The sequence below is a fragment of the Neophocaena asiaeorientalis genome, unplaced genomic scaffold (genome assembly GCF_003031525.2).
Source record: "Neophocaena asiaeorientalis asiaeorientalis breed wild unplaced genomic scaffold, Neophocaena_asiaeorientalis_V1.1 scaffold254, whole genome shotgun sequence".
Classification (NCBI taxonomy): domain Eukaryota; kingdom Metazoa; phylum Chordata; class Mammalia; order Artiodactyla; family Phocoenidae; genus Neophocaena; species Neophocaena asiaeorientalis.
This window is the reverse complement of record NW_020174705.1, coordinates 3986776-4013216: the sequence shown is the minus strand read 5'-3', so window position 1 is coordinate 4013216 and position 26441 is coordinate 3986776. Positions and strand designations below refer to the sequence as shown.

Genomic DNA, 26441 nt, shown 5'->3' with positions numbered 1-26441 from the left:
CCGGGACCCCCCCCCCCCCCCCCCCCCCGGCGTCGTGGGGGCTGCCTAGCAGTTCACCTGAGGTGAGCGTGTCCATGCAGTGCCACGGGGGCCGCCACCGGGGAGGCCTCTGGCAGGCGGGGGAGTTACGGGAAGTTTGAGACCTTCCCCACCGTGAGGGGAGCGTGCAGAGGAAGCCGCATACACTGGCGGTGGGGCAGGGAGCAGAGCTTGGATGCAGCATGTCAGCTGCCAGCCCCCGCAGTTGCTTTAAACACACACCTCTCACCACAGGATTCGGATCATGCGCGGAAAAGCTCGGTTCGCAAACAAACTAAAAGCTACGTGAAGACCAAGAATCGTTACAGCAGCAGCGACAGCCAGTGGCCTCCTGGCACCGGAACTTCCTGTGCCCCAAGATTGATCCCCCAGACTGACAGGTCCCCCTACTCAGGACCCCAGGTAAGACCGTGGGGCTTCTTGTGATTTGTGAGGCATTTATTTGTACTTCCCATGGGGCCGGCACTGTTGAGAGAAAAGAGTGGGGTGGTTTTCTCCACACGACCTAGAAAGCTACTCGGGCTGAGAGGATTCCTAATGGTGAGAGGAGCCAGTTGCCGGGCTTCTGTTCATTCCTTTCCATGGAGGGATCCGTCTCTCCCCCTGGTTTCCATGCTCAGCTCAGCCTCCCTGAGCCTGGGGAGGAGAAACACAGGACCAGCATCACAGAGCTGCTTTCAGGTGACAGTGACAAGCTGCATGGGAAGCAGAGGCAAAGTGGCACTTAGTCGGGACTTAATGAGAACTTAATTGCTGCCTTTCTCATCGTGGCTGCTCTGACTGGGCAGTTTGTCCAGGATTACAGGTACAACAGCAGCGCCACTGCCTAGTGTGTTCTCCCACCCTCTGCGGGCATAAGTGGTACAGAGGTGGAAGAGAGGTCAGCATTTGCCATTTATTAAAGGCACAGTTCTGCTCTTCACTAAAAGCCTGTGGTTTTGCTGGTTTCTCCTCGCAGCCCCTCTGGCGTGCCTGTGTTCCCAGGCTCGGTGAGCAGCTGACCTCTCCATACCTTAAACACATGCCAATTGGAGCCTTTAAATCAGCTTCTGTAAATATGTTCCAAGATTTGGTGTATGTGCTTGGCAGAGGAGCCAGTGGGGCGAAGCTACCTGCTTCTGGGTCGGGGTTTCCTACGTAGCAGAGCAGCTCTGTCACTGCCATCTCCTGAAAGTCAGCCCTTGACCCAGGGTTTGTAAAACAGAAACAAAAAAAGGAATAAAATATGTTCCAAGAGCTAAAGGAAACCATGTCTAAATACAGAATATCAATAAAGTGATAGAAATAAAAATGAACCAAATAGAAATTCTGGAACTGAAAGTACAATAACTGAGATGAAAATTTTACTAGAGGGGCTTAACAGCAGGTTTGAGCACACAGAAGAGAGAACCAGAAGACTTAACATAGATCACTTGAGGTTATCCAGTCCGATAAAGAAGAATGAGGAAAAATGAACAGAAACCTGTGAGACACCAGCGAGTGTAACAGCGTGCACGTAATGGTGTTCCTGGGGAGGAGGGAGGGAAAAGTAGAAAAAATGTTTTAAAATAGCCAAATCTTATCAGGGGAAATGAAAAGACTGCCGTCCACTGCACAGTCCGTGGGGCCAAGGCAGAAGAAATCCTGGAGAAACATCTAAAGGTGCGAGAATGCAAGTTAAGAAAAAATAATCTCTCAGATACTGGAAATTTTGATTTGGGGATCCAAGAACACGTCGATCTGGGGATCAAACACCAGGCATTGGTACCTACAGCCTGGACCTCTACGTGGTGCTGGCGAGGCCAGGTTTCAGCATCGCAGACAAGAAGTGCAGGGCAGGCTGCGTCGTGACCAAACACAGAATTAACAAAGAGGAGGCCCGGCACTGGTTCCATGGGATCATCCTTCCTGGCAAATAAATTCCCATTTCTATCCAAAAGGCCAAAAAAAAAGTTTTCAGTGAAAGAAAAAAAAGGCCAAATCTTCTCAGATTTGATCAAAAAATGAATCTGTACATCCAAGAAGCTGAATGAGCTCTAAGTTTGTTAAATTCAGAGCCACACCTGGACACATCACAATCAGAGTGTCACTAAACAAAGAATCTTGGAGCAAGAGACAAGTGACTCAGCACGTACAACGGGATCTCCAGACAATTAACAGCGTATTTCTCATCAGAAACCACAGGGACCAGAAGACATGGGACGACATGTTAACCAACAGTGCGACGTCCAGCAAAGACTGTCCCCCAGAGTGAAGGAAAAATGAAGAGTCCCGGGTCAGCAGAGACCGAGAGGAGCTGCTGCCGCAGACCTGCCACAGGGTGTGCTTCCTGCTGCAGTGAAGACACTGGTCCAGAGACGCCCTGCCTGCCCTGCCTGAGGACACACAGGGGGCAGCCCAGGCTCTCTGCCGAACTTGGGAGTCAGCAGAGCTCAGGCCAGGCCAGGTGCTCAGCAGGAGAAAGGCAGCTCTGTGTGCAGCACAGGCCTTTCCCTGTCTCCACGTCTTCGTGGCCTGCCTGTCCTCTGTCTGACCTGCCCTGGCTCCTCACCCTCTAGGACCTCGCCACACTGCTGGAGCAGATTGGCTGCCTCAAATACCTGCAGGTGTTTGAGGAGCAGGACGTGGACCTCCGCATCTTTTTGACCCTCACTGAGAGCGACCTGAAGGAAATCGGCATCACGTGAGTCCCAGGGCCTCTGTGGCTACGATGTCCAGGAACCAGCTGAGGTGCAGCTCCCAGCATTTGGGTGGAGACCCTTCGTGTCCAGTGGCCGGCTTTCTCCCTGCTGTCAGCTGTCCACTCCTGCAGCTGCTCCCAGCTCAGGTGCAGGCAGCCTGGGTCCCGAGGCCCCGAGCTGGCCCGGCAGACACTGCTGTGCTCAGGGCACCCTGACATTTTCCACTGTCCACCTTTGAGAGCATCCCTAGCAGCCCCAGCTCCCTGTCCAGTGAAAGCAGCAGCCAGGCAGGGTGGGAAGGTCATGACTCCTTACGATTCTTTCTGTCTTCTGTCCCAGGATCCTGGGGGCTACTCTCCCCCTTCAAAGCTGGGATCTTTCTAGCAGACAGTCTTGGTAGAAGGACAGCCCACGGAACCTCCACATAGAGCGGGTGCTGATCCGTGTCCTCTCACTCCCTGCTGTAGGTTGTTTGGGCCCAAGAGAAAGATGACCTCTGCCATCGCCCGCTGGCACAGCAGCGCCCGCCCCCCCAGTGATGCCTTGGAGCTGGCCTACGCCGACCGGCTTGAAGCCGAGATGCAGGAGCTTGCCATCCAGCTGCACAAAGTAAGTAGAGAGCTGGGGCAGGGGATGTGCAGAGAAGGACACAGAGTGGAGACAGATGCCCAGCATCAGCGGAGAGCAACAGCCAGGGCGGGTGACAGGATAGCAAGGCCAGGAAGCATCATGGCTCGGATGCAGTGGGGCGCACAGGTGGGCACAGGAGGGAGAAAGGGTGTCAGCAGCGCACACCACCGGGCTTGCAGGAAGGGGCCCAGGCCTGGGGGGCTCCAAGGTGGAGACAGGTCCCCCCAGGCCAGGAGAGGAGGCGGCAGTCTGACGGCGGAGATGGAACCTGGGGTGGGGGAACCCTGCCCGAGTGGTCATTCCCCACCCCCGAACCAGCCTGCTGCACCTGCTGCCTCTCCCGCTGCAGCGCTGTGAGGAGGTGGAGGCCATGCGGGGCCTGGTGTCACAGGAACAGGAGCTGCGGGCCGTGGTGGAGAGCTGCCTCCTGGAACAGGACGGCGCCCGCAAGGACGTCCACACACAGTTGCAGGAGACCTGGGCCCTGGCCCGGGACGCTGCGCTTGTCCTGGACCAGCTGCAGTAAGTGGGTGTCCGAGCTGCCCCCGGGCCCGGGCCAGGCCAAGTCACTGTTTCCTCCAGATTCTTCCAAGAATGGGTTGTTTTCAGGGCCTCCTGGAGTCACCGCCACCCCAATTTCATCTGGCTGTCCCTCCTTGCAGGGCAGACCAGGCAGCAGAGGGGCCCCGTGTGGGTCTTTTCTCTGCCCGGGCCGCACAGGCACAGGCTGGCAGGGTGCACAGGGCAGAGCCCCGCCTCACACTCTGGGAGAAGGGTGTCTGCGATCGCCTGGCCTCTCCCCTCACCAGAGATTGGTTCTCGTGTCCGGCAGAGCCTGTCAAGCTGAGCTGTCCGCCCGAGTGCAGCAGGATGAATCCCCGCTCGAGGCCATGCTGGGCCCAGGCCTCCCCACAGCTGGTAAGGAGAGCAGTGTCCTGGACCCAGAACAGGTAGACAGAGGGCAGGGACACCTCCCCAGGCTGGGTTTTACCACTTGTCTCAGTGCAGTTATCACACTGACACCACCCCACCCCAGATCCTCTCACATGCCCAAGCCCATGTCCTCACTGTCCCTCCAGGTGGCCTTTGGGCCATGGCTGCCTCCACTGTCCAAGACCTCAAGTGACTTCTGCAGCCCCTGGCTGGGCCCCCCGCAGGGCATAGCCCAGGAGTAGGCAGGGGCCCTCACACACATTCCTGGGGCTGAGCCCTGACCGGCCGTCAGCGCTTTGCTCCACAAGTGGGAGGAGAACACTGATATAATGAGGGGGACGTATGGCACCAAAGGTTGGGGGAGGGGCGTCCCCTGGTCGCAGTGGCTCAGGATGGAGGCAGGGCCTGCGAGCACAGACCCCAGGCCTACTCAGCTCTCTGCCCTGCAGACTCCAAAGGCTGGCAGGCCGCCTTGCAGGCCCTGAGCCTCCCTCAGCTGTCGGGAGCCCTGGAGGATCGAGTCCGGGAGATGGGTGAGTCCAGGGGGCCGGACAGCCCACCAGCCCTCAAGGTCATCCATTCCTGTGTCCTCGAGCCCTCCAGACTGCGAAGCAGTAACTGTCTGCCCCCGTTCTCAGGGCGAGTGCTGTGCTTAGTGACCCAGAGCCTGGAGAAGCTGCAAGTGCTGAACGGGAAGGAGAACTGGCGGGAGCCTTAGGCAAGGGGACGGTGAGTGTCCGTCCAGGACCTCGGCCCCAAGAGCAGGGCAGCTGTGCAGCCGAGCAAGCGCCCCCCTCAGTCTTCCCTTTCCCTTCTCAGAATCTGACGTGGGGTGACTGATCCACCCTGAAGCTGTGTGCCCAGAGGACAGGAGGCCAGCGAGCGGGTAGCTGCAGTGGCCAGGGCCAGAGGATCGGGCCCCAGGAGCAGCTGGCAGACAGGACGGGGCTGTGGCCGGTGCGAGGGCAGCAAGGCCCGCACTGAGGCAAGACGAGGGTCTCTTATCCAGACCCGGGAGTGGGGCCCAGAGCAGGCAGGGCCTTGGGGAGAGCGTGTCCCCACATACCACAGGCGCCACACTGAGGTTCGCCCAGACAGGTGAGGACTGGGGCGGGGTGCCTGGGCAGCGTATGTCATTTGCTGGAAAATAAAGTTTAAGATTGGTTGGTGAGGGGTTCAGTTCTGGTCCCATGGCCTGAGGTACTGGCTGATAAACCACAGCAAGAGGAAAGCTGTGCCAGGGCCCTCGCCCAGAGCACCATGCTCAGGGCAGGACCAACTGGGTGATCCCTGCTGCCCCATCCCTCTGTTGCCTGTAGCTAGGGCCACCTTTGCATCAGAACCCCCATGATTCTACAAAGCTACCTGGAGAGCGAAGCAGGCCCCAGAAATAAGAGAGGAGCAAGTACAGGTGTTTTATTTACAGAGCAGAGTGTCCTTGCCCACATGTGCCAGCCACTTCGTCGAGGCTCTAAGATGGGACACCCAGGCTGGGCCGGGAGCATTGCTTTCCTTACCAGGCCGGCGCTGTGGAAACTGTGAGCTTCACTGAGGAGTCTTTCCAGACGTAGGGCCATAGGAGACCGCCAGTGGTGACCTTCCTGTCCTGTGGTGGCTCTGCTGTTGTCATTGTGCACGCTTGGCCAGTGCTGCCAGACTGCTTCCTGGAGGTGCCTGCAGGCTGTGCTGGGAACAGAGAGGGGAGGCTCTCAAAGGAAGCAGCAGTGGGCTCAGCCCAGGCGCCACCAGAGCCACCAGGATCAGGGAGAGGTGTCACACTGTCAGTCTCAGTGAAGAAACCACCAGACCAGGCCCATGGCCCAGAAGAGTCCATGGCTGGCAGTGCTACAGTCAACATGGGGAGGTGGCTGGCACCCCCACCTGGGAGGGGAGGCCTGCATCAGCTCCACCTGAATGGTACCCAGAGCCCCGCTCTTATGCCCGGCCCCTGCCCTCAGGTCCCTGGGTGGCGGGGAAGGGGACACCCTCGTGCATCCACCCCTAGGCCTGTAGCCAGGACTGAAGAACACACAGAACAGCGGAGGCACAACTTTACTGTCCTTCCTCCAGCAGCTCCCTGTACACCTGGGCCCCACGGCCCTGACTGTTCGCAGGGACAGGGCCCAAGACAGAGCAGGTAAAGCTGCTTTGAAAACTCACCACAAATAAAGCTAACAACCAAAATTCACAACATAACCTCCTATCCTGGGCTGGCGTTTCTCCAGACCCTGGGGCTGGCTCGGGGCAGGACGCAGGATGGAGTCAACCCAAAGTTGGCCTCCACAAGAACAAAAGTGCCACGAGAACAAAGCAACTTCTCCAGGGTCCAAGTGCATGTGCACTTATCCACTGAGGCCATCAGGAAACACCTGGGGCTCCACCAGCCCACGACACGCACGCAGAGAGCTCATTTTAGAGTGGGTGCACCCAGGCCACCACCCAGTAACTGCTCTGGGCAGTGGAGAAGAGGAGGTGCCCACTCCCCAACACAGTCGGAATGGGTCAAGCACAGAACATGCTAGAAGACACACTCCCACAATGAGGCTGGAGGGCCCAGCCTCAGCCCACGGGTACAGAGAGCCAGCGGGAGGGCGACAGACACAAGGCACAGGAGCAACCTCAGGAGGAAGATGGGAGCAGCTTCTCTAGGGCCTTCTTCTGCTTTTCTGTGGCCGCAGCCAAAGCTTCAGCCAGCTTTTCCTCGGGCATCATGTTGAGCACCTTGAGAGCAAAGAGGAGCTGGTACTTGGCTGTGCTGATGAAAGCGTTGCTCAGGAAGTTGGGAAAGCCACCGACTCGGTCCTTCTGGGTGTACAGTGGGACGCGCACGAGCCCCAGCACCTGCATGGAGAGGAGACCAGGATTGGGACCAGGCCCCCACACGGATGGCATGGCCTTGGCAGGAGGGGCTTGTGAGCAGCTAGGCCACGGGAAGGACAGCCAGGTTGCCAAGGACGTAATGGGAGACCCAGCTAGGGTTGGGTGAGGTAGAAGCCAGCCAGCTCCCTTGGTGCGGTGCAGCCCCTCTCTTCCCCAAGCAAGTTTCAAGGCCATCCCCATGCACATCCCACTCTCAAGTCCCAGCCCTCATCCACTAGCAGGAAGCCCCACAGTCCACACCCCCATGCTCCCTCTTTCACCTGGTGAATCCCAAACACCTCAAGTGCCACTCCCAGTCTTCCGGACTATAAAACCCAGAAGTAGAGCCTTCATCCCTCACACCATGAGATTCCCGCCCATGAACCCAGACCTACAAGATCTCCTTTTTACTCTGCAGTTTCACACCTCCCGAAGCAGGCACCGCCCCTTCCCATCCTCCCACCGATCCCACTCCCCACTCCCAGGATTGGCAATGGCAGGCAGCAAGGCAGATGGAACACAGCCCCGAGGGAGCCCCAGCCCCGGTCCCCCTCCCACCCTTCCCTCTCCCCACCCCGAAGCTGGAGACAGCGACACCCTCCCAAACTGTCCAGGGGACCCTCAGGGGGACGTGTTACCCATCGGTGCCTTCCGCGGGGCCAGAGCCAAACCCCGGGGCGGGGGGCGGGGCCCGAGCAGCGGCCCCCACCTCCAGGCCGTGATCCCGCGAGTGCACCGCGCTGATCTCCACAGCATGCAGCTGCTCCAGCGTCAGCTGCCGCGCGTACAGGTGCGCCACGACGCGGTGCGGGCCCTCGGTCAGGTGCGAGCTCAAGTAGTCGGCCTCCGTGAGGCGCAGGCAGCCCAGGCCCAGGCCCAGCACCCGATTCAGTCCGTCCTCCAGCGACCAGAAGCGCCGGTCCACGAAGCCCCCGGGGAAGCCCAGCAGTCCGTCGAAGCGCATCTGCATCTGCAAGGGAGCGCCGGGTCACGGGCGCAGGTCCGAGTGGCGTCCCGTACCCGCCCGCCCGTGTCCTCCCGCGTCCTCACCAGCACCGAGAAGCGCATGGGGATGCGGCCGAAGAGTTGCCCGGGGTTTGCGGCGTACAGCATGGCGTGGCACGAGTGGCTCCAGCCCGGCCCCAGACGCATCGCCTCCACCCGGCTGATCTGCTTCAGCTCCGGAACCGCCGCCGCCGACATCTTGGCACTACCCACCGCGACCCGTGCACCGCCCTTACGTGCATGCGCGGGCCCGCCCCCGCCGCGCCCGAGCAATCCGCGGACAGCCCCGCCCCTGGGCCCCGCCCCTCCACCAATCGCTGACGCGCACCAGGGCAGAGCCCGTCACGGCTCTCCGACGCTCCGTTGCGGGGCGGAAGGGGCGGGCACAAAGGGAATGGCTGCGGGCGCCCCAGCCGTCACCCAATAGCCGCGCACCCCGGGCGGGCCCCGCCCACGGTCCTCGAAAACCACAGAGCCCAGGATGCAACGCGACAGCCGAGCTCGCAGGAGTGGAGCGCGGACTTCGGGTCCTCGGGCGCGCGGCGCTTGCGGGGTGGGGACGGTGCTTGCGGAGTCAGGGTTCAGACTACCCGCCCCGAAGAGGGCAGGAGAAGCCCCAGCGATCTCTTTGCCCTCGGCCCTCCCCCAGCGCCTGCCTGGGAGCACCACCCCGCGGGCTTCCCACCGCCAGCTCCAGGCCTGGCCGGCTCCAGCTTCTGGACGCGAGGGCGCCTCCTGCTTCCCCCAAGGGGCTCAGCTGAGCCCTGGGATCAGAGGACACAACCCTCCCCTGCACGCACGCCAGCCCCATCGTTCTGCAGCCGGCTAAGCACTGGAATCCAAGGTCACTGCTGGTCTGCCTGACTAGAAGAGCAGGAAAGCAGAGTCTGGCAAAGCTCCAACTGCCCTCACAGTACAAGTCCACACCCAGCACTGAACTGGGTGCATGGTGAGGAGTTCTGGGGCTCCCTAAGCCCAGCCTGCTGGGGCAGAAGTGATTTAAATCCCGGGGCAGGGAGCTTCCCAGCCCAGAGCACCAAGTACCCTGCCTGTCAGACACTATAGCCAGGTACTGTTGGAGGAAATAAGGTCTCCCCCACTTTATTCCGAGGAGGAACCTGGGGCTCAGATGAATGGGACTTGCCTGAGGGAACCCAGCAGTTTGTGAGAGCCAGGATCCCACCCAAGATTCCCACTGCCTCCTACCCAGTGTACACAACAGAAAACCGTGAAGCTTCAGCAAAAGGGGGCCTGAGTTACTTACCAGGTGTCTGTACTGGAGAAGGAAGTTGCTAGGGCTCGGAAGCGTCAGAAACAGCCATCAGAGGGACAGTAGCGGGGCTCCCCTGGATCCTATGGTGCCACTCGCTCCACCAGCTGGCCCAAGCTCCATTTTTCTCCCACCGTGGACATGGATTTGCTGAGGGAAGGCACCACAGCCTGTGCTCACAGGATGGGTGCCATGGCACAGCCTCAGGAAAGCCATGCAGCCGAGGGCAAGTTCTGTGCCCTGACCGGGGCTGAGAAGGAGAGGGGCAGAGGGCAGGCGAGGGTTGGCAGGATTCGCCAGAAACTCATTCACGTTGGGTCCTCGGTGGTGTTCTGTCAGACGTGGGGAGTAAGGACCCAAAGAGAGAGGCTCTCCCCTACCATGGCCCTCTGCCAGGGGTCAGGGCTCAGGTGGGGCAGCCACAGCTGGCAAGGGGAAGCCAGATTCCAGGGCAGGTAACCGTGTCTGAAGGGGAGAGATTATCAAGGGGAAGGGCCAATTCAGGGAGGACCCCACCTCCAGGCCGCAGACATTAAGAAAGGAAGTGGGTTGGTTTGGGGGCAGTGTGGAGGGAGATCCAGTGCAGGCCATGCAAGAACCCATGTGACACTGAGCGCCCTTCTCCCACACTGGGACCATGCCAGACCCAGGCACAACTGAGGGTGGCAAGCCTTCCTTGGGGCAGGGACAGGCTGCCTGAGTCAGAGGGGACCAGAGGAGTCTACTTGGAACTGTGTCTACAAAGGAGCCAGGCCCCTGCTGGTGGGTGGTGGTTCAGGCAGTGCTGCAGTGGGTGTTCTGGAGCCCCAGCCTTTCCCTACGGGGAGGCTGCTCGCTGGGTAGGGGAGCGCAGACCAAGCAGAGGGCCCTGGCTGGGCTCCAGCATCCTGGCAGCCAAACCTGCCCCTCCAATCCATTCCCCACATGACAGCTGGAGAAAGTTGCTCCCTTGCTTAGAAGCCTCTGACTAAAACTACCCCACAAGGTGTCTGCACCCCACACCCCCAACTCTGATGCTTCAGCCACTTGCTGGACACACTTGGTCCACTCCTGCCTCTGGGCCTTTGCACTTGCTGGGCCGCCTGCCTGGGGTGCGCTTCTGCGGAGAGCTCCTTGGCAGCATTCAAGGCTCAGCTGAAATATCTCCTCAGAGAAGCCCTCCCCAGCCACAGGTTAAATCAACTCCATCTCGTGACCCGCTGACTCTTCTTAACAGTAACCAGACCTGAGAAAACTTGGATTACTTGCGTGGTGTCTCACTGACTAGAACACAGGCTCCAGGGGCCTTGCCCATTTTGACTTCTGGCAGAGCAGGCACTCAGTTCACGGCGGTGGGATGAATCAACTCGCTGAAGCAACTTGCACACCTGGAGGCTTTGGGCTCTGCCACCTGCTCAGGAGGCAGAGCCAAGTCCCAAGGGTCCCTCCTTTGCTCCAACCCAACAATCAGCACGATGATGACCGAAAAAGTAATAACAGCAGCCCTCACGCCCTCCTGGAAGTTGTAGTTCGCGGACATCTTATACATGAGGGAACAGAGGCTGCAGCCACAAGTTGGCACCTGCACTGCTGTGAGGGCGTCAGAGCTGCCACCAGCTACTCAGCTGTCCTGCCTCCCAAGAAACCTCAAGAAGCTTCAGTCCTGCGGTGCTGTGCACGGAGGAAGGAGCGGGTGGGATATTGCTGCATGATTTTATTACTATAAATAGACAGTAAAAACGAACGAAAACTAGCCAATCAGAGTACATCAAATGGTAGCACACGCAAGTACAAGACAGGCCAGTCTGCACCCTGTCCTTCAGAGTTACTGGCACAATATCGATGGCGAGAGGCCGGGGTGCTGGCCGTGAGAGGAGAGGGCTGAGGAGAGGGACACGGCCGCCCTGCCTGTGTGTGTGTGCGTCGGCATGCGTGCACCCATGAACACATGGTGGGTGGGAGGGGAGGGGAGGCAGGGAGCCAAGGGGCCAGGGCAGGCTGCCCCAAGCGTGGCCTCTGTTCACAGGCTCAACCGGAGGGAAAAGGAGTCATCCACGCCCGACTGCCCCACTCAACAGAGCCTCAGGCTGTGCAGCCGGCCGCCCCAGAACCGTCCTTCCCAGGGCAGCTCCACAGGAAGCGGGACGCGCTCCCGCTTGCAAGGAAAGTAAGTGTCTGCACCCGGGAGCTGCAGACCCACCCACTGGGCTCAAGGTCCTGCTGGGGAAGCTCTCACCTGGGGGCACCAAGGCCAAGCGTCCCCTCTGCCTTTCTGTTACCCAGAAAGTTTATCTTTAAAAAAAGACGAGGTCACCTCAGATGGGACCCTCATCCCCTGGCAGGTCCCACCACATGAGTCCCAGACAGAACAAATCAAAGAGAAACGCTAAGTGGCATCTACCTCGTGAAGAGGGAGCGGAGAAGCGGCTCAGGCCCTCCTGGGGCAGGTGGGCAGCAGCGCCACCGGCCAAGTGGAGCCCCCCACCCGGAGGGCCTGATGACATGAGCTAGGCCGCCTCCGAGAAGGTGTGGGGCTCAGAGAAGGGCCCCTGGACACAACCGCTGTTAATGGCCAGACCCAGGCCTGGCCTGACTGCCTAGCCGCCCGGGGAGGGGGGCGGGGGGCAAACTGTGGGAGGTGGTCCCACAGGGCCGCGTGGGGGGGGGAGGGTACACGCATATGGGGAGGGGACAGGCACTGTTTCCTTCATTGACTGACACTCGGACCCCACTTCCTTTCCTCCCACAAGGCCCCCGTGACGTTTCCTGTGAAGACTGCACTCTGTTGGGTTCTCGGGCATTGACGGGCCCCCTACAGACTTGGGGGCTGGGTGAGGCCCATCCAGGCTGCACGTGGGTGATCAGCCCATAGGACGTCTGGGAGGAACCCCAGAGCTCAGCGCCCAGGACAGAAAGCCGCCATCCTTCATCCTGTACCATTTATAAATACATCGACCGTAGAAAAAGGGGGTTGTCAGAGAGGAAGGTCAACTGTGCTCTTCAGTCAAGGGTCACATGGTCCCTCGGAGCCAGTGACCACACAGGGCGTGCAGACTGGAGAGGCCAGGGGTCACGCTGGAGTCCGGGCAGCCCCTCAGCCAAGTCTGGGGAGCTGAGGGCTCCATGCTGCCAGCCTGGCCACGCTCTCAGAGTGGGGTCAGCTCAGCGGCCCCAGGGTCAGGACTGGGGCCACCAAGTGGAGGCCGGGGGGGCCCGGCGGTGTGGAGGCTGCGGGGCGTCTCCATGGAGGTGGACCATCCTGCAGGCGGGAAACAGGGAGGAGGGTCACGTTCGGCTGAGCTGCCCCGCCTCACCGCTCCCTTCGCCCACCAGGCTCCGGGTCCCCACCAGCTGCCCCGCTGTGTGTCTGCGGCAGAGCACACAGAGGGCCCAGTGACCCCAGCCCCCGCCTTGGAACAGAAGGCAATGGGGCACCTTGTCTGCCAGCCCCCAGGTGCCCCGCCTGTGCCTGCTCCGTGCTTCCTGGGCTCCGACAGGCCACTGAATTTGGCTGGAACTCGGTCACCCCCGGTGGAGGGGTGCCTAGAGCGGCCCCAGGAGCCCCTGCCTGCCCTCCTTGGAGGCTGTTCCCGCCATCCCCACATGGCGCCTCCAGGATGCCGTGAGGGGCTCCGTCCCTGGCTCAGGCCACCCCCAGGCGCTGGTGCAGGGGGAGCTGCACACCTCTCAGGGCCGTGCCCATCCGCACAAGGAGCCCCGGGGTGGATTCAATGGCAAACCCAGAAGCCCCCTGCGACAGACTTCGGGGACTCGGTGAGGGACAGTTTTCTTAGGAACCGTGGCTTCACGTGGGAAGCCAGCTCTGCCACACAGCACACAGGACAAATACAATTCCTAGCAGCCGGGTCTGACCCGTTTCCTACTTCCGGAAGTTTTACCTAAGTGGCAACACTCAACATCTCCCACGGATGAGAATACAAGTGTCAGGTCCTATTTCAGCAGAGAGTAAGATTCGTCACAAGGAATGATCAAGGAAGATGAGAAAGGTCTGTGGGGGAAGGCAGTGGGTGGATGGACCCCGCAGCCTGGGTCCAGGACGGCTGACCGGGAGGAGGGCTGCGTCCCACAAGGCTGACACAGCACGCGGTGCAACCCCACCCACACTCGTCTGGAAACCCTGGGCCACCGAAGGAGCCAGGTTCTCTATCTCCAGACTTGCTGGTGAGGCTGCTGTCACCTGAGGGAGGGGCAGGGGCCCCAGCGCGTCCCCTCCCAGTGGTGCTCGCAGAACTGTCTTCTGTAAAACGTCTGTTTGGGTCGCCCAGGGAGAGGGCACCTCCCTGTTAGGTGGGGAGACCACTTCACGCAGCTGCCTCACAGACTGACATCAGGGCATGTTGGTGTTCCGGAAGGTTCCAGAGGTGGGTGGGGGAACAGGCTAGTTGTCAGCGACGGGAGGGTCTCAGCTAGGGCTGAGTCACTGATCCCGGGACCCTCAAGGCTGCAAGAGCCTGAATGGGCTGCCTGGTCCAGATGGGAAATCCTCTGGTTCCAAAAGCCAGCATCAGACCCCGCAGGACCACCTCTCAGGGGCACCTCTGCCTTGGTGTTTGGAGCACTCTGGATTCTGAATCCAGGGCCCCGGAGAAGACACGGCTGTGGAAGGGGCCCGGAAAATGGGAAGGAACCCCTAGCGGGAGCAGGAGAGGAAGGGTGGCTGGGGCCCTCTCTCCAGCACCCTGCCAAGGCCGCCCGCAGAGCCCCCGCCCCGCGTGCGAAGGCGTCACGTACCAGCTTACTTCTCTAAACCACCGGAGCAGGAGCCGGGCCCCAGGGCTGCGCAGAGGAGGAGAGAGACGGAAGCTCGGTTAGCAAAGCGCTCAGAGGGACCGGCACGTTCCAGGGCAGAGGCACTGGCTTTATGACAAGGTGCCAGGGTGGGGGTGGGATATGATGGAAATAAATGCCACACAAACCGATGTGCTGACACAAAAGAGACACGTGCTGAAAACGCTTCCTTAGAAACAGCACTGGGCCCAGTGCTAATGAAGAGGAACCCAGCCCAGGGAAGGATGCAGGTAGCTGTGTCAGGGCTGGAGGCTGGGCACAGCGGAGCCCAGAAAGGGCCCCCACCCTGCAGGGCTGCTGGGATGCCGGACATCTAGGATTTCTCCATTTTATGGATTTGCCCCCATCTCCTTTCTTCCTATCTACGGGATACACTAAGATTCACTGAATCACGCTCCATCCAGCCAGAGAACGCGGTGCTGTTAAAAAGAATGGAGATCCCTGCGTGTGTGCATTCTTAAACACACACACTGATGTGGAAGATGTGTAGGGTCTCTGCTAAGCAAAAAAGCCCAGAGAGAACAGAGGAAGAGGCGTGGGAATGGACGACTCAGAGGTGTGTGTGTCCACGAGGACCCCTGCCTGCCCCCCAGGTACAAGCAGCCATGCTTGTGAGGAGGGGGTACAGGACACCCACGTGCAGCCTCCTCTCTGCTCTGGCATTGAGAACCAGCCCCACCCTGCTGTCCAGTCAGGCCCCACAGCCAGCTTTTTGGTCTCTGTGGCCTCTCCTCTACCACCTCCAAAGCCGACTGCCTCGACCCCCAGTGTAGACCTAAAGAAGGCCCGAGACATGCACTGGGGGGTCCAGAGAGCCAGAGATCCCGCTCTCACCCGTGGGCTGGGCCAGCTGGCTGTGGCCTGTCCTGAGCTCCTGGACACTCCATGGGCCACTCGAGGCGTGGGAAGTGAGGGGTGGCACTGCAGAGGCTGCGTGCACTCAGGGTGCCCTCAACCACACCCAGGGGCTGCCTGCAGGGTCAGGACTCACTCAGGGCTCTAGGAAGCTGAGTCCCTCTCCTGACCGCCCCTCAGCCCCCGACCAGGTTTTCATCCTCATGATATACTAAGTCCTCTGGAATCCTGTGTTAATCTAAGTTCCAAGACACAGCTTTCACCCAGGGGTTCCTTTGGGTAGGCCCGTGTTTGTCAACGAACCAACTAGTGCCCTCCTTCCTCACACCTGGGGACCCGCTGTCCTCTAACCACACCCTCTGTCTGCACAGGCCGCTGCTCATCCAGAAGCCCAGGAACAAGAGGCCCTTCCAGACCAAAGCACATCACAGTTCCCCCAATGCCCAGGCCAGGGGACCAGGCAGTGGTGGCTCCCAAGACAGGTAGGGGTGAGGAGAAGGGGCTTCCCAGCCATGAGGAAGCAGCCAGGCTCTGAGGGCAACGTGGCTTTTTATCTTGATTCCGGAAACCTCAGGTGGTGTCCCAGCAGGCCTGGGCACAAGCGTCTGAGAGACCCCAACTCCCGTCCCGTCTTTGGAGCCCAGGACTTGAACCTGAGGATCTTGACCCAGAGGAGCAGAGAGCAGAGCTAAGGCCACAGGGCCCTAGGTGGGGGCCTGGGAAGGGGTGCGAGGAGACGCAAGACCCCTTCCTGCTGCCCTTGGGCCTCGCTGGCACCTAGTGCCCCAGCCTGTGTCCCTTGCCCTGGCCTGGACGTGCTGCTTCACCCGGGACCAGGGAACCTGTGAGCCCCAGGCCAGTGGTGGAGCCTGTTGGCCCTCGCCAGGCCTGCAGCCAGCGGGGAGGTTTCCATCTTCAGCTGCCTGGGCAGAGGCCCGGCTGCTGGGGCACCCAGCACAGCCCAGGGATGAAGGAAGACAGCAGTGGCAGTGGGACCAGATTTGCCCGCCTGGCCTTAAACAAGAAGCCTTTTCTGCCTTCCTGAGGCTGAGCTGGCTCCGGGATGAAAAGGGGCCTCAGGCACAGGCTCTGCCCCAAAGAACCAGGGGCTGCTCGGTGACTGTGTAATCCGGGCCTGGCCGTGCTTTGGGGGTCAATGGAAGGAGCGTGCGCTCAGAGCCAGGGATGGGGAAGTGGGCTTCCCCCAGGCCTGGCAGGCTCCCAGCGCCACCGGCCGAGTGCCGTTACCTGGCAGGTAGATGTCTGCAGCTGCGCTGGGCTGGCCTCGGCTGCAGGGCTCAGGGCTGCCATCCTGCAGGACGTTCTCGATAGACGGCACTCGGCTCCCTGCAGAGGAAAGGGCAGGTTGGGGACCGGCAGGCAGGAGTCTGGGACCCCAGACCCCACCCTGGGGCCCAGACCCTACCCTTGACTCCCCCTCTGCTCTCCCAGGACCCAGAGGTAGATGTCTATTTTCTTTCTCTTTCCTTTTCTCCTACCACCCAGCGTGGGGCTTTATTTTGTTTTTATCATAAAAACATCACAGACCCACATTTAAAAGACAACATGGAATGGTAATAGATCTGTCTCCTATCTTCCTGGACAGGCAGGTGGGTGCTCAGCCCTCTGACCCCCAGGCCCGCAGCAGGGAGCTCACATGAGGGGGAACAGGGGGGTGTCCTCTCTCTCACACATCAGTTCTCAGCCCGGGACCTGCACTGTGCTTGTGGGGGCATCCCCTCAGGCAGAAGAGGGACCTGGATCCTGTGACAGGGCCTCCGGAGGGCCCCCAGTCCTGGCACATGCTACGTGCAGGTGGGAAGGAGCCACAGCCATGGAAGGTGGGGAAGCTTAGGCCTGAGAGGCAGAGGGACCTGGCCCTGCACGCCGGGTGGGAAGTGACAACACCATGCTCCTGGGGGACACCTTAACCCTGGCACCATGCCCAGGCCCAAGGCCCTGCCCAGCGGCCTACAGGCAGACATGGGTCACCCAGCGCAGCACTGGCCAGGGGCCACCCAGCAGGGAGGGGGTCACAGCACCAGGGTGGCTGCAGGTTGCTCTGGGGGCCTTGACCACACTTTGGCCACCCCCTGGCTCTGTCATTCTCAACTAAAGGGCCTTGGGCCTCCTCCGACACCAACCCTGAGCCTCAGTCTCCTCATCTGTCTGACACGGGGAGGAAAGACCAGGACTGCAGAGGAACAGCGTCTTCCCACCTCCCGTCACCTCCCCACTCACAGCCAGTGCCGGCAGCGGCGCTGGGACTGGACCCCAGGGGGCTGCCAAGTGCTAAACCTCTGCTCAGGAAGGGCACCAGGCCCCTTACACAGTGAACACGCCGGGGAGGGGCCTGGCTGAGCTGCGCACCCACCGGCCATCGGCTACCCCAGGCCTGGGCAAGGCCCAGAGACCCCGGTGGGACCCTGCCCTGGAGGGAGGGGCACAGCCCAAGCCCAGGAGCATGGAGCACCAACCATGGGCAGAATGATCCAGGCGGGAAGAAAAAGGGCTGCTACCACTAAATGGACGGATAAGGAGGGAAAACCAGGAGCGGCCCAGGGCTGTCCTCCATGAGACCGTGTAGGAACCAAAGTGTGTGGTCCCAGGAGGGCAACTAACACAGCTTGGAGGAACCTCCGGAAGAGACTTGGAGGCCCCGCTTCCTGCCGGGCAGGGAGCACCAGGGCCTCAGGGAGGAGAGGGCTCACCTTGCTTTAGTGATGAAGTCTCGTCAACCTCCTCCGTTATAAAGCTCTAGGAAACAAAGGAAAAACATGCCTGGACCCTGGTGCTGACAGCTGGACAACAGGTGGCCGGGGAAGACACAGGGTGAGTCGGGTCCAGGACAGGCGGCGCCTTTGGGTGTGTCACACACAGCTCCTCCTACGGCCCTCGCTGGACTCCACCCAACAGCACCCACCCGACAGATGAGGAAACGAAATGGAGGCTGGGGGAAGTCACAGCAGCCAAGGTCAACAAGCGCGCGAGGGAGTGGTGGAGCGTGGGGATGGAAGGACAAATGGCAATGGCATGCCTGAGGAGGGCGGGCAGGGGCCTCACCTCGGGGGAGCTGCTCAGCGCCACCCCTGCCCCGCTCGGCGGGGGCGGGGCCTCCGAGTCATCCTCTTCATGGATGGGGGACGATGGGGACCGCAGGGTGCTGGGGACAGAGTGGGCAGAGGACAGAGGATGAGCAACGCCAACCCCACCCAAGCCAACGCCCCAGCTGGGCCAGCAAATGTGCGCTAGGCCTGGGGAGTAGGTGGCCCTCCACCTGCAGCCTGCACACGGCGCTGTGTGCAGGGGAGAGTGGAACCGCGATGGTATAGGCTTGGGGTGAGGGCTGAGCAACAGCAGGAGAGACCCACGTGTCCTTTTGTATCTTTGGAGTTGTTTTGTCACACGTATAAGGCGCAGGGGCTATGGGAGTTTTATAGAACCTGTGCCTTCTTTATACTTTTCTAGAAAACCAGCACACGTCTGAGCAAAGACTAAACACAGCAGGGCTGCTCGCTGGCACCTCCAAGTGTCCAAAGGACCAGGACTGACCCTTGCCCAGCCCCTGGGCATGTGGCCCTCGAAAGTCCCTTACATCAGTGATGACGATCCTGTAATTGCCAAGCAAGGCCAGGGCTGGCTCGTGGGGCACAAACAAGGTGGATGAGGTGTACCTGGAGGGTCCCGCACACCTTCCCCAGGGGGCTGCTGGCGGTGGTCTCACCTGTCGGGGGATTTGCTCCTCAGCTTGCCTTTCTGGAGGCTGCTTTCCATGATCCGATCGATCCCAGCAAGTGGACAACTCGCTTGGGACAGGCCGTCTGAGACGCCTGAATAGGTGATCTCTTCATAAAGGGGGGCCGAGGGGATGGCTGGGGAGGCGGCCCGAAGGCCGTTGAGCGCCTCGAGCAGGGAGATGGGCTCGTAGCCAGGCGGGATGCTGTCGGAGCTCTGCAGGGACAGGAGCAGGTGAGGGACGGGCCGGCCAGGCACCCTGCCCACTGCCCATGGGCCACAGAGCCCCAGACGCCGGCCTGGTGCCCCAGGGATGGTCTGCTCCCCAGAGCCTGCTCTCTGACCATCTCCTGTCCACTCCACCTTCCAGAGACTCATATCCCCCTCCCTCAGAGGGGCACCAAGAACTCCAGAGCAGCATCGGACACCCCTGCCCAGGGCGCCCTCGGCCATCAGCTGCAGCTGCAGCCCAGGACACCCAAGTGGCCCACTCGGTGCCCAGGATGGAGGAAGAGAGGGCCTTGGCCAGCCCCTACCTGGCTTTCTGCTCCTGCCTGGTGGGCGCAGAGAGTGAGAGAGGTGTTAGTGAGAGGAGGGGGCAGGGGCAGGGGCAGGAGGGGAGCAAAGCCATGGCAGAGGCAGGAGAAGCCGGTGGGAGTGTGTGGCCTAGGCCAGGAGGACCTGCCCGACACGGGGACCCAGCCTAGAGATCCTCCTTGGGCCAGACAAGCAACTGCAGGGCTGATATGGGCTCCGGGGAGTCTAACAGGCACCTCCACAGGACCAGTCTCACCCTCTCTGGGAGTAGATCCAATCAATAGGCTGAGTCTTGCTTTAGGGTTAAAGGCAAAGGGAGATGTTAGGCCTCCCAAGCCGGGGGGTTGGGCAGCCGCCTGCCCTCACTCTCGTGGACAAGGTGAAGGGCAACGCTCTCTACATGGGACTCCTGCCTGCCCGGCTGACCTGTGAGAAGGAAGGGAGCTGCCCTTCAGGGAGGTGACAGAGTGACCCCTAGGGACCAGGGGGAGGCAGAGGAGCCAGGTGGTACTCTCTGTCCTCGAAGCACCTCCTGGGTTCCCTGGGACCACGGTGCCTGCATTTGTCCCAAGCCACCCCTTGCCCCTCGAAACAGGGAGAAAACCTCTCTGTCTAGGCTGACCCTCAGTGACCCCAACCCTCTACCATTTTCCAAAGGGGCCCGGGGCTCAGCGGAGGCCCCAGGCAGAGGCCCGGCCCAGCCGCCACATGCTGTCTGCTCCCTGAGATGCAGGAAAAACTTGAGAAATACAAGTGTTGGCCCGCAGAGCAGGGGTGCAGGGGGAGCAAGCACGAGGGACGTTTGCAACAAGAGCGGCAGCCTTAGTTCCGCCTCCGTCATTCCACTGCCAGCAAGAAAAAAAAGGGAAACAGGGCATCAGGAGACCACGGGCAGAAGCAGAGCTGGCGAGAAGGGGCGCCCGGGGCTTTCTGCCAACAGACCTTGAGCTTTGCTTGTTCCACAAAACTCCCTTCCTGGGCAGGGACGCCGGGACTGGGGAGAGTGGATTTGACAGATTAAATGAACAGAACACGTTAGCCTGGGGTGAAAGTGACTTCCCATTCTTGTCACTGGTACAATAATCAGGGCACAGGGCAAAGACGTAGCCACAGGGCCAAACACACTTACTGTTTCCCTTTTAGGTTTCTTGCTGGCCAGTGAGGCAGGGTGCGACTTTGATTTTTTAAAGGGACACTGTCAAGATAAAAATCATAGATTTTACCGCTGCCACCCCCCATGCGGCGCTGGAGCTGGCTGGCTGGGGTCTCCCTGGTCTGCTGGTCTCCAGGTGTGCCATGAGCCAGCGCTTCGCAAATTCTACGTGCATGTAAATCGTGGGGACCTGGCCGAGCATGGGTTCTGCCTTGGGCCTGGGTTGGCTGCGCCTGCACATCCTTGCAGCTCTGGAAGAGCCCATCCCCGTCTGCAGCGGCCACTCATGGTCTGGGTCACCCTGAGCAGCAGGTCCTGGCCAGGGCAGGTGTTGACAGTGGCCAAGCACTCCCCACAAGCAGGCCTGGCTGGGCACAGGGAAGGGACCTGGAGGTCCCAGCACAGCCTCATTGACTCATCACCAAGTCTAACTCCTAAAGGTGGGGCTAAAGCCCCCGATGACCCCCACTCTGCAGCGATCTTAACAGACTCACTGGAGGAAATGCCCAATTTGGACTCTAGTACTACGTGGAAATTGCTCGTGCAGGGAATGTGGCAGAGAACAAGGGCCACTTAATTGGGACTGTAACCTCCAGAGAGGAAGGCGGTGGCCCTCTGGAGTGTGAGCTTACCATCCAAGCTCCAGGCTGCCCTGCACTGTGGGAGGCACTTCAGCTCTCAGGACAAGAAGGATAAACATGGGAGGATCCCGCCTGACCCTCAGATGCCAGGGCAGAAACCCGGAGAGGCGACAATAAAAACCTACCACCTGAGCCCACCCTCCGTGGAATAGCAAAGCTCCTTTCTCGGGGTCAGGAACAACTCAGTACTGTTTTTATCTCCACCAAAAACATGGTGCTGGAGAAAGTACTCGCTGTTCTGAAAACAAGTCCACTGTTAAAGGGCTGAGGGCCTGGTTTCAGAGCCGGAAGCCCTGATGCCTATGGGCCTCACAGGCTAAACAGTGTGGCTGGCCCGGGAGAAGTGGGGTGACGGGCACCCCAACCTGAGGGGCAGCCTTGCTCCTGATCCAGCAGCAAGACCACACCTTCAGATTTTGAAAGAGAAGCCAGAAATCTGAGTCTTAAGGAAAATTCCTAGACTTTTAAACATTGGCCCAATTTTCAGAAATGCTGGGCTGAACACATCACACCTGCTGGCCTGGGGCAGGTGCCCTCTGTGGGTATGCCAATCCAGAGGGCTTTGGCTCTTTTTCCTTTTTGTTTTTTAAAAATAAATTTATTTATTTATTTTTGGCTGCTTTGGGTCTTTGTTGCTGTGTGTGGGCTTTCTCTAGTTGTGGTGAGCAGGGGCTCTTCGTTGTGGTGCATGGGCTTCTCATGGCGGTGGCTTCTCTTGTTGCAGAGCATGGGCTCTAGGCACCCGGGCTTTAGGAATTGTGGCTCGTGGGCTCTAGAGTGCAGGCTCAGTAGTTGTGGCGCACGGGCTTAGTTGCTCCACAGCATGTGGGATCTTCCCAGACCAGGGCTTGAACCCGTGTCCCCTGCATTGGCAGGCGGATTCTTAACCACTGCACCACCAGGGAAGCCCGCTTTTTCCTTTTTAGAGAGCTGGCAGGGCCTCTAAGAATCACTGGATCCAAACAACCTCAATTGAGAGCCCAGAAAATAGGTTCACTGGCTGACGATGCTCAAAGCCAGCTGGGACCCAGGAGCCAGGAGCCGGGCCTACCCCTGTCCGTCCTCGGTCCTTCTGCCCGACCTGCCCACCTCAGCGACCCCCTAAACCCCACCCTGTCTGTGTGTCTCTCCACATCTCTTTCTGTGTCTCCCTGTCTGCCCATCTCTCAGCATCTCCCTTCTGAACCTCATCCCCATCTGTCTCTCTCTCTCTCTCTCTCCGTATCTGTCTCTCCATGTCTCTGCATTTCTGTGTCTCTCCCTCCCCATCTCTGTCTCTGCCCACCTCTCTCTCAAGGTCACCTTGGTGGAGCAGAGGTGACGACACCACGACCCTTCAGACTCAGCGAAGGGTCACCTGCATCTTAGGCTCTTGCTATTGGCAAAAGCAACGCCATCCGGCAGCCAGAGCTCACTGGGCCCAGCCTGGATCACCCACGCATCTTCACAGCTGCCCGTCAGGACCAGGCAGGTGAGCCAGAGGCCCAGAGAGCTGGCAGGCAGGGGTGCTGGCCAGATAGTCTGGGTCCTGGCCTGGCACCACCCTGAGGGCAGAGCCTGGGCAGCCTCCTCCTGGCCACACCTCCAGGGCTTCCTGACCTACTGGCTCCCACCAGACCAGCCCCACCAGGAGCCAGGCACTGTCCTAACATGAAGGCGGGCCCTGCACAGTAGGCAGGGGCTTCCTCCAGGCCCCTCCTGTCTCTACCCCCACACCCTCCAATGCAGGAAGGAAGAGGCACTTACAGAATGTTCATCGTGGTCCATGCTCTGGGCCAAAACGGGGCTGAAGGAGATGGGGGACAGGGCTCCTGGCTTCTTCCTCACTGCCCGGATCTGCAGAAGGGCCCGGAAAGCTGTGGTGGAAGGACAGGGTCATGTGAGGCAAGGGGCAGCACCACTGAGACCCTCCAAGTTTCGGGGACACTGACCACCCACCCACCCCGCAGCAATCCCAGGACAAGCCACGTTTCTGAGTTGAAGGCAGTATTTTTTTTTGACATCAGTTTCAGTAAAATTTTGAGGGGTATGTCTCCTCAGGCAAGGGAAACAAAAGCAAAAATAAACAAATGGGACTATATCACACTAAAAAGCTTTTGCACAGCAAAAGAAACTATCAACAAAATGAAAGTCCACCTACTGAATGGGAGAAGATATTTGCAAACAATATATCTGATAAAGGGTTAAAATCCAAAATATTCAAAGAACTCATATAACTCAACATCAAAACAAACAACCCAATTAAAAAATGGGCAGAGGGGCTTCCCTGATGGCGCAGTGGTTAAGAATTTGCCTGCCAATGCAGGTGATATGGGTTCGAGCCCTGGTCCGGGAAGATCCCACATGCTGCGGAGCAACTAAGCCCGTGCGCCACAACTACTGAGCCTGCACTCTAGAACCCGTGAGCCACAACTACTGAAGCCCGCACGCCTAGAGCCCGTGCTCCGCAACAAGAGAAGCCACCGCAATGAGAAGCCCAAGCACGGCAATGAAGAGCAGTCCCCGTTTGCTGCAACTAGAGAAAAGCCCGCACGCAGCAACGAAGACCCAACACATACAAAAATAAATAAATAAATAAATAAATTTATTACAAAAAAAAAAGATAGATGCACCCCCTATGTTCTCTACAGCATTATTTACAATAGCTAAGATATGGAATCAACCAAAGTGCCCATGAACAGACAAATGGATAATAAAGATGGGGTGTATATACAATGGACTATCGTATATGTATATACACCATAAAAAAAGAATAAAATCTTGTCATTTGCAACAACATGGATGGACCTAGAGAGTATTATGCTAAATGAAGTAAGTCAGATAAAGACAAATACTGTATGATTTCACATACATGTGGAATCTAAAAAACAAAATAAATGAACAAACATAACAAAACAGAAACAAGAGTTATAGATACAGAGAACAAACATCTGGCTACCAGATGAGAGTGGGTGGGGAGAGGAAGAAATAGGTGAGGGAGATGAAGAGGTACAAACTTCCAGCTGCAAAATAAATGTCATGGGTATGAAATGTACAGTGTGGGGAAATATAGTCAGTAGCTATGCAATATCTTTGTATGGTAACAGACGATAACTAGACTTACTGTAATGATCATTTTGAAATGTACAGAAAATAATTATTATGTTGTATAACAGGAACTAACACAGTGTTGTAGGTCAGTTACACTTCAAAAACAAACATACACACACATAGAAAGAGAGATCAGATTTGTGGTCACCAGAGGTGGGGAGGGGGGAGGGGGAATTAGATGAAGGCCGTCGAAAGGTACAAACTTCAAGTTACAAGATAAATAAGTACTAGGGATGTAACGTACAACATGATAACTATAATTAACGTTGCTGTGTGTTATACTTAAAAGTTAAGGGAGAAAACCCTAAGAGTTCTCATCACACACACACAAAATTTTTTTTAATTTCTATCATTTCTTTATATCAGATGATGGATGTTCACTAAACTTATTGTGATATTCATTTCGTGACGTATGTAACTCAAATCATTATGCTGGGCTTCCCTGATGGCGCAGTGGTTGAGCGTCCACCTGCCGATGCAGGGGACACGGGTTTGTGCCCCCGTCCGGGAGGATCCCACATGCCGCGGAGCAGCTGCGCCCGTGAGCCATGGCCACTGAGCCTGCGCGTCCGGAGCCTGTGCTCCGCAACGGGAGAGGCCGCAACAGTGAGAGGCCCGCGTACCGCAAAAAAAAAATCGTTATGCTATACATCTTAAACTTATACAGATCTGTATGTCAATTATATCTCAATAAAACTAGAAGAAATAAAAAATTTAAAAATAAGGTTAAAGGGAAAAAGAAAAAAGAACAGAAACAACATGAATAGATTCCTCCCGGTAGTAAGCCAGAAGCTCAAAGGAAGCACGCCACCTTCTTGGAATCAAATAGTAAGAATGATTTCCTGAAGACAGTAATTCTCAGATACAAGGAATTTTACTCAGTCAAATATAGTTGATGAAATAGATAACCACAATTATATTCTAGTTTTCAAATGCATAAAGAATTTGCTTTGTGAAAGTAAGTTGGTTGTGAAGTAAGAGTCCATGAGATATTAAAGAGTATTAACTTATTATTGAAAATGAAAATATGATTTAATTAGAACAAATGCCTTCAAAATGCCCTCCCTTTATCTCCTCTTACTGTATATACTAACAACGGAATACCTTTAACCTGGAATGCAATTCACTAAAAACAACTAAAGAAATCAAACTGAGAAACAAAGTAAAATAACATGTTACCAACAGAGACTCACTGAATCTAAGTTAGGTTTTTGAGTATGCTACACACAGGGCAAAGAACACTTTATTACAAAGATCAATTTGCATTAAAAAAAAAAGATAAACCTAAGCTTTGTTCTCTTGTCTTTTTCTGCCTCGGTGTGCAGCTTTCGGGATCTTGGTTCCCCAACTAGTGACTGAACCTGGGCCACGGCAGTGAAAGCCGGGAATCCTAACCACTAGGCCACCAGGGAACTCCCTAAGCTTTATTATTTTTAAAACACACTTTCTTTTTCTCCCCCAGGGTTTTCCAAGGCCATGTATATTGATTAATTGCTGTGAAGCATAATTTTAACGTAGCCATAGACTACTCAACAAAAGAGAGTTTTATAGTGAACAGTCATGAGCCTAAGAACTAAATGTAGCAATAAAGAGATATTTTCACACTTGGAGTTTTAAATCGACCAAGACATTATTTCTGAAAGTGACAGTAAATCTGACAGTCTTTGTCTATGCTAAAAAAAAAAAAAGCTGTCATTTATCTCCTCAGAGAAAATGTCCTGCAGCTCCCATAGGAGGGAGCTCTTGACGCTCACACCCAGTCCCTGCCAGGACCAGCAGGAACCAGGCCCAGGACTGCTGACCCACCAGCAGGACCTACAACCTGAGAATGTTTACTCTCTATTGGAGGATGAATATTTTGTTCAGAATTAGGCCCAACATGACAACTTTTTTTTTTTAACGCCGTATGCGCCACTTGTGGGATCTCAGTTACCTGACCAGGGATCGAACCTGGGCCCTCAGCAGTGAAAGCACAGAGTCCTAATCACTGGACCTCCAGGGAATTCCCCCAACGTGACAACTTTTGACTGAGAAAGTCCAGATGCTCAAGGAAACCAAATTTAACTCCTTGATCATTTACACCCACCACACTTTTCATTTTATTATAATTTTTTATCAAAATATTTCCCACATACTCTTTGAAATAAAGATCTGACTTGCTGATTGCTTCTGTGCAGCTCACCCCACACACTGCCCTGCAGCCCCTCCTGGATACTTGCCCTGCATCCGACTTCCCTGGAGGCAGA

General features: G+C 57.6%; 3 protein-coding genes across 19 annotated transcripts in view; 1 reads left to right on the top strand and 2 right to left on the bottom strand.

The window, feature by feature from the left end:
• The window catches only part of ANKS3 (ankyrin repeat and sterile alpha motif domain containing 3), a 30677-nt gene extending 25244 nt beyond the window's left edge, over positions 1-5433 (top strand). For 5 of the 12 annotated variants that reach the window (XM_024759399.1, XM_024759404.1, XM_024759400.1 and 2 more), the window contains 7 exons: positions 272-441; positions 2577-2701; positions 3167-3308; positions 3679-3851; positions 4162-4247; positions 4712-4991; positions 5062-5433. In XM_024759399.1, coding sequence (XP_024615167.1) covers positions 272-441; positions 2577-2701; positions 3167-3308; positions 3679-3851; positions 4162-4247; positions 4712-4980 — 965 coding nt within the window. In that variant the 3' untranslated portion in view covers positions 4981-4991; positions 5062-5433. Of the gene's footprint in view, positions 1-271; positions 442-2576; positions 2702-3166; positions 3309-3647; positions 3852-4161; positions 4248-4711 lie in introns of those variants that run through there. The other 7 variants (XM_024759401.1, XM_024759405.1, XM_024759403.1 and 4 more) reach the window with 6 other exon arrangements.
• Positions 5434-5663: 230 nt separating this feature from the next.
• NUDT16L1 (nudix hydrolase 16 like 1) lies at positions 5664-8345 on the bottom strand. 3 transcript variants are annotated; one of them, XM_024759410.1, is made up of 4 exons: positions 8172-8345; positions 7831-8091; positions 6881-7103; positions 5664-5948 (listed from the first exon to the last, which is right to left on the bottom strand). In XM_024759410.1, the coding sequence occupies exons 1-3, from the start codon at positions 8322-8324 to the stop codon at positions 6882-6884; spliced, it is 636 nt and encodes a 211-aa protein (XP_024615178.1). In that variant the 5' UTR covers positions 8325-8345; the 3' UTR covers positions 5664-5948; position 6881. The 3 variants fall into 3 exon arrangements, with proteins under 3 accessions (XP_024615178.1, XP_024615179.1, XP_024615180.1); XM_024759411.1 differs by having other exon boundaries at positions 5664-5943; XM_024759412.1 differs by lacking the exon at positions 5664-5948 and having other exon boundaries at positions 6901-7103; positions 7760-8091.
• A 2729-nt stretch (positions 8346-11074) lies between these two features.
• Positions 11075-26441, bottom strand: part of MGRN1 (mahogunin ring finger 1) — a 53600-nt gene continuing 38233 nt past the window's right edge. The window contains exons 11-18 of one of the 4 annotated variants that reach the window (XM_024759432.1): positions 22852-22963; positions 20441-20506; positions 18764-18990; positions 18103-18202; positions 17751-17796; positions 16288-16386; positions 14128-14172; positions 12503-12634 (exon numbers count right to left, since the gene is read on the bottom strand). In XM_024759432.1, coding sequence (XP_024615200.1) covers positions 14132-14172; positions 16288-16386; positions 17751-17796; positions 18103-18202; positions 18764-18990; positions 20441-20506; positions 22852-22963 — 691 coding nt within the window. In that variant the 3' untranslated portion in view covers positions 12503-12634; positions 14128-14131. Of the gene's footprint in view, positions 12635-14127; positions 14173-16287; positions 16387-17750; positions 17797-18102; positions 18203-18763; positions 18991-20440; positions 20507-22851; positions 22964-26441 lie in introns of all 4 variants that reach the window. The other 3 variants (XM_024759430.1, XM_024759433.1, XM_024759431.1) reach the window with 3 other exon arrangements.